Genomic DNA, 9,080 nt, shown 5'->3' on the forward strand with positions numbered 1-9,080 from the left:
ATAGGTTTAGAAAAGTCAATCTGTAAATGGATAGAGAACTGGCTTAAAGATCGCATCCAGAGAGTTGTAATTAATGATTCATACTCTGAATGGTCTAAGGTTGTGATGTACCATGGCTATGAGGAGAGATTAGCTGAACTGAATCTATTCTCCCTTCAAATATGTAAAAGGGGGGGATATGATCACCCTGTAAAAATTTATAAACGGTCCATATAGAGAACTCTATTCCCAAATATTCACTGTAAGGTCATTACAAAGCACAAGGGGGCGCTCTTTGCGTCTGGAGGAAAAGACGTTTAAGCTCCGGATAAGGAAGGGATTCTTCACTGTAAAGTGAAAATGTGGAATCGGCTCCCTCGGGAAGTAGTTTTAGCATATTCTATAGATTGCTTTAAGAAAAAGCTGGATGATTTCTGGAAGCACAGAATATAACTGGTGATTAAAGTTTTATTGTATAGATAACAGAGACTGCTGATCCAGGGAACATCCGATTGCCGCATGGAACCAGGAACTTTTTTCCCTATTGGTGCCAATTGTACCAGGGTTTTTTTTTGCTTTCTTACGGTTTTATATCTGGGATGCTTTTTCCCCTAGGGGTTGAAGTTGACAGACCTATGTCTTTTTTTTTTTTTCAACTTAACTATGTAACATCCCAGAATTCATCCGTCTGCTTCTGTCCTCTGTCACATCACCAGTGAGCTGGTAACAGCAATACATGGCCTATCCATCACCTGTCACATCACCATTGAGCTGGTACCAACCATGCATGGCTGACCTATCATCTGTCAGATCACTAGTAAGCTGGTACTAGCCATGTATGGGCCTATCCATCATCTATTACATCACTAGTGAGCTGGTACCAGTCATGCATGGCCAATCCATCATCTGCCACATCACTAGTGAGTCGGTACCAGCCATGCATGGCCGATCCATCATGTCACATTACCAGTGAAGACGATCCATCATCTGTCAAATCATTAGTGAGCTGGTACCAGTCATACATTGCCAGTCCATCATCCGTCACATCACTTGTGAGCCGGTATCAGCCATGCATGGCTGATTCATCATATGTCAGATCACTAGTGAGCTGGTACCAGCCATGCATGGCCGATCCATCATCTGTCACATTACCAGTGAAGACGATCCATCATCTGTCAAATCATTAGTGAGCTGGTACCAACCATGAATGGCTGATCCATCATCTGTCACATCACCAGACAGCTGGTTCCAGCCTTGCATAGCTGATCCATTGTCATATCAATCACCAGTGAGATGGTACCAGTCATGTATGGCCGATCCATCATCTGTCACACTACTAGTAAGTATTTGCTCTCATTATTATTATCAAACAAGATTTATATAGCACCAACATATTATGCAGCAGCTGTGTAGATGAAGTCTTCTCTGTATTGTAGACTTGGATATTGATATACTTACATCCTGAAGAGTGTTCACTTTTTTTTCTGTTTTCACAACATAAGGATAATTCTGTTTCACCAAATGTATGTTCACAGGAAAATCCTCAGGACAATCACCTTGAACCAACTGTAGACCTTTTGTCTACCGTTTCCCCGAAAATAAGCCCTATCATGATTTTTCTGTATTTTTGAGGATGCCCAAAATATAAGCCCTACCCTGAAAATGAGCTACAATATATATATATATGGACAAGAGGTGCTTATTTAGAGAAAACGGTATTGCTAGACATGAAAAATTGGGGCCAATGGTTCTAAAGGAAATGGAGTCACAAGAAATTCAAGATGGAATTCTGGGTTTGGAGAGTTATGATGATATTCCAGAAGATGACATGACTATATTTGAATAAATGTTGATTGTTGTTTATGAACAAATAAGACATTCCCTAAAAAATAAGCCCTAGGGCATTTTTTGGAGCAAAAATTAAAATAAGACACATGAAAAATAAGAAAATAAGTCTTTATTTTCGGGGAAACAAGGTACTTAATTATTGGTGAAATAATGGGCTCGGTTTTGGGCTCGGAAACAATTTTCCATTTGCTTTGGTCCTATTAATAGGCGCTTGGTGCATATTAACAAGCTGCAATTCCTAAACACTTCCTCCAATTGGATGTGGATACCTCAAATTAAAGCCAAAAATGCACTTTATGTCCATATTCATTAAACTGTAACTTGAATACATGTGAATAAACAGATAAAATTAATGCAAGTGTCCAAATATTTATGGACCAAACTGTCTATATACAGTAAATTCTCCCTTACAAAAGTTTACACAACAGGTTTACAGTTTCTGAATGCCTGCACAGCCAAATGTGACGGATTTATCACTGAATAGGACACATTTTCAGTTGTTATAGTCAATACATAATTGGGACCTACAGTTGACCTCCATCTGACCTGACTTTGACCTCTTTCATGCTTGTACATGCCATAGACCTGTATGGGCAGAGAAGCCCAGCTCATAGGCCCTCCGTACCATCTACTAGGGTGATATCTATTTCCTATCCCCTGGTGAATACAAGGCCTTCATCCTCCTAAATAGATTAAGCTACACCTAAATGTACAGTCTGTGTATGGACCCCCTGACACCCCTATAAATGGTGAGGGGTCCTCCCATGGGGCTTTCTTAAACATTAGAGATCTAGGAATCCTTAACCTGCTTTCAGCTATATGTGTTGTTACAGAAAGGTTGTTTTTGTATGAACAGTGTTAGTGTCATACTTTGATTCGGTAATGTATTTATTTTTTACCTTTGACATTTGGTTTGTTTTAAATATAGCAGCATCACCCCAATTAAATTAATTTCTGCTTCAAAGTGAGTGGTGAAATGGGCAGCCAAAATGTGAAGGATTCCTTGGTACAATAGTAGAGATTGGGAGCTGCATTTATTGCAAACACTTAAAAAGCCCATCCCCTCCCATCCCCCCCCATCCCCCTTCCCAAAATTTAGACCTGAGGTATATTTGTTGTAGATAAGTTCCAGGCCTGGAAGTGACAGGACAGATACTGGAATGTATTATGTGTGAGGTGTTACAGCTTGCCGACCTGTATTGATCTCTTTTTTGTAATCTACTTATTACGCACTGCTCCTGAAGTTACCAACTACGCCCCTGCTGACCCTGACTGGTCTCTAAATATGGCACTTGTCTGGTGGCCCTACCTGTAGGCATCTGCTCCTTCAGAAATCTCTGTGCCCCTAAAGAATTGTTTGGGAATTGTAGAGTAGAGTAAAGCTAACTTTTATGGAACTGATGTAATACTTTTGTGTTTTATTAGTAGGGTAAAGCATGTCTGGACCCCAAAAAGCTTACCAGTCTGCACGCATGGTAGATACCTTAGTTTCCCTGAATCCTAAGGACTGCGACGATGATATATATATATATATATATAGGAAATGGGCTCTAGAGCTACAAGTAAAGATAGATTCAATCCTTCCTTATACAACCCTTGCTGTACATGCTGCATTTTAGTATTCAATTCTAAATTTATAGTTCCACTCCATAAGACTGAGAATGGCGATAAACCAATGAAAGAATCATTTTCTGACACATGTGCAGTACAGATGGGGACAACACATTTCATTCATAGCGATGTAGCTGAGTGCATATACAAATGATTTTGTAATGACTTCTTTAAGTGTTTTGATGACTTTCCTATGGCTCCAGCAACCCTGTGCCTTACAAGCATAAAGAGATTTTGTGAATGCTCAGCGGATTGATTAGTGGAAATTATTGGTGCCGTATGGCAATTCATTTCCCAGAAACTGGGCCTAGTGTAGAATGGCATAGATCTTCTAGCGTTTTGGCAGATATGATAGCAGGGCCATAGAGCATACCCTGACATGTTCCTGTAGCTGAGTCTCATTTCTAAAAGATTTAACACACTTGCCACAGGTCAGATGCCTGCGATCTTTGTGTACTTTTTGATGCGAGGCAAGATGTGAGTTACATACAAAACGTTTTCCACATTCAGAACATCTGAATGGTTTTTCGCCAGTATGAGTGCGCTCATGTATAATAAGATCTGGTTTTCGGATAAATGCTTTTCCACACTGTGCACACTGGAAGGGTTTCACACCCGTGTGAATCTTCTCATGAGTTACAAGATGCGCCTTACAGGAAAAGCACTTTCCACATTCAGCACATGCAAATGGACGTTCCCCAGTGTGCCGCCTCTGGTGAATGACAAGACGTGACTTCCTGAAAAAGCCTTTCCCACACTCTGTGCATGTCCAGGGCCGTTCACTAAAGTGAAGTTTCTGGTGCGCCAGGAGGAGGGAATAACTGTCAAAGCCCTTTCCACATTCTGAGCACACAGCTGGCTCCTCTGCACTGTGGGTCTTTTCATGCTTAGAAAGTTCCAGAAAGCTGGTGAAATGCTGCTGACAGAAGAGGCAACTATGCACATTACTGGAAGAATAATCAGTGCTTTGTGTGCTGGTCATACAATGATCTGTGTTATGTGTAGCAGTCATAGTGTGATCCATGTTATTCACTGCAACAGTATTTGCAGAAACTGTGCCGACACAATACCTCCTGTTTTCACATGAATGAGGTCCCTTATTCTTGTGCCCTCTGTGTATTCCTTGTTTGCTTTCTGTACTATCTGCAACAGAATGGTTAGCAGTGTCTGAGAGATTTCCTGGTTCCCCCTGACAATAACCAGATCTGACCTGGTTGTTATTGGCAGAGATACTGATATCATCATCGGTTGTCTCATGTTCCTCCCATAAGTCCTCCTCCTTTATAAATGTAACAACAGTCTCATCTTCATCGGAATGGGCTTCCTTCTTAATATGAGGAACAGTCATTTCTTCTTCAAAGGAGAGCTTTTCCTCCTTAATTTGCATACATGGTGTTTGGTGGCCTGTGGTACTCATGTCAGTTTTCATACAAGATGTAGACGGGCTGGATTTAACTTTTACACTTTTATACTCTGCATGATATTGTGATGTAAAAATAGCAGCATCTGGTGGATTTCTGCTTTCAGATGAGCAAGGTGATACCTCCTGTGCATGAACCCCACCTCCTTTATGAGGGAAGTCTCTTCCTCCATCAACAGGAAACGAAGATCCCGAGAAAGTATTAAAGCTGTAGTCCTCTTTGGCCAGAATATCATCTGAGGGGAATAAATTCATATGAACTGTGTAAATTCACACTATGCTCCACCCCCCCCAGAAACATTATGGACCCAGATGCCACCAGTCATACTACTAATGAACCTCTTCAAAGACTCAGGACTAATGTACAAACCTGAGACTAGTTGGTGAAAATGATTTAGAACCCAATAAAGCAGCAAGTGAAGGATATGCTGGGAATACACAAAGCTGGACAGGAAGAGACCGTTAAAGAACTCACAGAGTCCCTGTGGAATATCTGTGGGGTACAGTGGGGTGGCACAGCAAGGATGTGGGAACATAAGCTGTGCAGTGCCAATCAGGTCTGCAGCAGAAGGGTAACTGTACCTAAGGTTGCATTTTAAAATTTCCTGCAGCAGAGAGCTAAAATAGATATGCATGACCTGATAAACTGCATTTTACCTGGTGACAAGAGGTGGCGGTGACAAGTCACATCTGTATGGGTCTTTAAAGATCCCTAGAAGACAAACAGAGCCATAGACAATGGCACATAAGCATGCATCTAACAATTGCACACAATAATACATCGTGTCATATTGACTATGCACTCACCTGTCCAGTCAGTAACTCTGTCATTTCCTGGATCAGTTCCAGGATTTTCTGCTCACTAGTTCTCTCAGGAATACCTGACAGAGGCTTGACCTCCATGATAAGACTCTGGCTGACAGGAGTGACATGATCCCCAGATCTCTTCACTAGAATGTAATCCTACATATCAATACACAATGAGAGATTGCTAAAAATTGTGTAGACAGACACATCACAAAATACCCCTTATCTCTCCTGTCAGGTGTATGTGACAAAGTATCCCAAAACCTTGTGGTGTGGTGTATGTACCGCCCAGGCACAGGTGTTACATGTTTTATTAGTTTGGTTTATGGAAAGGCAAATTGTTAAGGTCTGGGAGGGTTTCCCTGGTTCATTGGACTCATTTCTAGGTTTTAACCTTTGGAAGTGGAGCACAGGTGTGCTACTTAAATCAGGCAGCTGCCAAGAGCTCAATGCAATCCCTAATTTGTGAAGGAATAGAGCTTCACAGGACAATCTCTGCACTATATGTGTGGAAAGTGTCTGTATTTATGACTTGCTCCAGTGAGCCAGGAACTTGAGTGAGACAGGTAATTGCTTAACTGAGCCGCCGTTTTGTCTGCTGAAGTTGCAATAAAGGTAAAGACAGAAGCACTGTCATGTGACCTCTCAAAATCCCCCTCACCCCTCCTGTCTGTTGTGTTTTTTAAATTAGCAATGCTGGCATACGTTCTCCCAGAATCACCCTCATCTCTGCAGTCAGGTCTGTGTTTTGTTAATGAGTGATGTCATGTGACCTTCCAAAATCCTCCTCACCTCTCCGGTTAGCAGGTAGAGGATCTCCAGGGTCAGATGTAATATTTTTTTGTTGTCGTTGTCCATGCTGCCCACTAAGTCAGAGGTATTCTTTTTGTTTTGCTGTTATTGTAGCCTGTATACACAGAAATAAAGGGAAGATCTTCATGGAAGGATCCGTACGGGAAGGTTAAACAAATCAGTACTGTGAAATACAATATGACACTTGACTTTCAATTGACATGGATTTATTAGAATCAGGTACTAAACACTGACAATCTGATGACGGGTCATCTTCTATCTGTATATTCTCAGACCAATGGATTCACATCTACATAAATCAATGTAATAAAATGCGTTGGGTAACTGAAGCAGAAAAGTTTTAGAAGGAAGGCAGAGAAACACAGTACACTGAAGGGAAACCAACTAAACAAAAGTTACCAGAAAAGTGTGAAATGGCTAACAATTTCCTCAGATTCAGAACAATACAAACAAAACAAAGGCACAATTACAAGAACCAGGACAAAGAAAGGAGTGACAGATTCTATGCTGCGTGTAACCTGGGGTAATCAATATGAAGAGAAAGGATCAGAAATACAGATCAGGCTCGGATGTTGGATCCCGGGACGTATATGGATGGCATTACTCGGGGTAATCAGTATGAAGATAAAGGATCAGAAATACAGATCAGGCTCGGATGTTGGATCCCGGGATGTATATGGATGGAATTACCCAGAGTAATCAGTATGAAGAGAGAGGATCAGAAATACAGATCAGGCTCAAGGGATGGAACCCGGGACGTATATGGATGGCATTACTCAGGGTAATCAGTATGAAGATAAAGGATCAGAAATACAGATCAGGCTCGGATGTTGGATCCCGGGATGTATATGGATGGAATTACCCAGAGTAATCAGTATGAAGAGAGAGGATCAGAAATACAGATCAGGCTCAAGTGATGGGACCCGGGATGTATATGGATGGCATTACTCGAGGTAATCAGTATGAACATAAAAGATCAGAAATACGGAACAAGCTCCGATAATGGAGACCGGGATGTATATGGATGGAAATACCTGGGGTAATCAGTATGAAGACAGAGGATCAGAAATATAGTAAGTTCGATAGAGGATTGAGATTACTCTCGGGTGATAAAGACCAGGATGTATATAGATGACATTACTCGGGGTAATCGGTATGAAGATAAAGCATTGAGAATACAGATCAGGTTTGGATAATGGAGACCGGGATGTATATGGATGAAAATACCCAGAGTAATCAGTATTGGGACAAAGGATCAAAAATACATATCAGGCTCGGGTGATGGAATCCAGGATGTATATAGATGCAATTACCCGGGGTAATCAGTATGAAGACAGAGGATCAGAAATACAGATCAGGCTTGGTTAATGGAACCCAGGATGTGTATAGATGGAATTACCCGGGGTAATCAGTATGAAGACGAAGGATCAGAAATAAAGTCTGTTTGAAGATAAAGGTTTGAGAATACAGATCAGGCTTGGATGAAGCAGCCCCAGATGTGTAAAGATGGCATTACCCGGGGTAACGGGTATGAAGGCAGAGGACTGAGAATACAGATCAGGCTTGGGTGATGGAACCCAGGATGTGTATGGATGGCATTACTCGGGGTAACAGGTATGAAGAGAGAGGATCAGGAATACAGATCAGGCTCAAGGGATGGAACCCGGGACGTATATGGATGGCATTACTCGGGGTAACGGGTATGAAGAGAGAGGATCAGGAATACAGATCATACATTGAAAATGGAGATTTAGATGCATATGGATGGCATTACGCAGGGTAACGGGTATGAGAAGGGAACATTCGGACCACGGTCCAATAGCTACTTCTATGCCTTTTCCTGTGACAACCATAACAGCACAATGATATCTGTGTTACAATAAAATGCCGGTATTCTCACCGATCTGTATTCCTGATCCTCTATGTTCATACCCACTACCCCGGGTAATCCCCTCTTCACCAGTTAGGATGACAACCACAGAAATCATATTATAGAAAATAATACCAGCTGCTGCAATAGCTCCACATCGCTCCGACTCCTCTCCAATACCGGGGACAGATGGGAACAACAGTAAGAAGCAGAGATCCTCAGCTATGGAGACAGGCGGACGCCATTTTATTGAAGACCAAAGTCATACATTGTCGGGGATGACATCTCAGCTGTTGTAGAATATCAGAGAACAATCACACAACACAAACAATATCCAGAATGAGGACAACACCGCAACCACAGCGCATATTCCATTCCCCTATCAATGGCCACAAGCAACACACAGCTGAGCCACGCGCCCGTGACGTCATTTCCGTCAGCTGAAACGCAGAGCTGCCTGAGGTGAGACGCAAATCACTTCCGGCTGCGGGGAGAGGCAGCAGGACTGATGAGTGACAAGGTAGATGATGACCATTTATTACTATTCCATGGCCGACATCTACATACATGGCCACCCCACCGCCTGCACAGTACCCGGGCCACGCCCTGTCATGTGACATGTATGGTGCCTGTGCATTATCTATGTACCCTATACATCATGTATACCCCATACCCTGTACATATTTACCCCATACATCATATATACCCCATAGCACCTACCCCATACATCAT

The 9,080-nt window shown here is 42.0% G+C and overlaps 1 protein-coding gene across 1 annotated transcript; it reads right to left on the minus strand.

Moving 5' to 3' along the window:
• Window positions 1–1,919: 1,919 nt before the first annotated feature.
• LOC140339018 (uncharacterized) lies at window positions 1,920–8,772 on the minus strand. The gene is made up of 5 exons (XM_072423500.1): window positions 8,484–8,772; window positions 6,458–6,572; window positions 5,666–5,821; window positions 5,516–5,570; window positions 1,920–5,094 (listed from the first exon to the last, which is right to left on the minus strand). The coding sequence occupies exons 2-5, from the start codon at window positions 6,521–6,523 to the stop codon at window positions 3,770–3,772; spliced, it is 1,602 nt and encodes a 533-aa protein (XP_072279601.1). The 5' UTR covers window positions 6,524–6,572; window positions 8,484–8,772; the 3' UTR covers window positions 1,920–3,769.
• Window positions 8,773–9,080: the final 308 nt, after the last annotated feature.

This window comes from Pyxicephalus adspersus, chromosome 10 (genome assembly GCF_032062135.1).
Source record: "Pyxicephalus adspersus chromosome 10, UCB_Pads_2.0, whole genome shotgun sequence".
NCBI classification, from domain to species: domain Eukaryota; kingdom Metazoa; phylum Chordata; class Amphibia; order Anura; family Pyxicephalidae; genus Pyxicephalus; species Pyxicephalus adspersus.

Coding starts and splice junctions, on each gene's coding strand:
- LOC140339018 (XM_072423500.1), bottom strand. CDS start 6,523: ATGGACAACGACAACAAAAAAATATTACATCTGACCCTGGAGATCCTC. Junction 5,822..6,457: donor TCTACCTGCTAACCGGAGAG/GTGAGGAGGATT, acceptor ATTGATATGTAG/GATTACATTCTAGTGAAGAG. Junction 5,571..5,665: donor CAGAGTTACTGACTGGACAG/GTGAGTGCATAG, acceptor TTTGTCTTCTAG/GGATCTTTAAAGACCCATAC.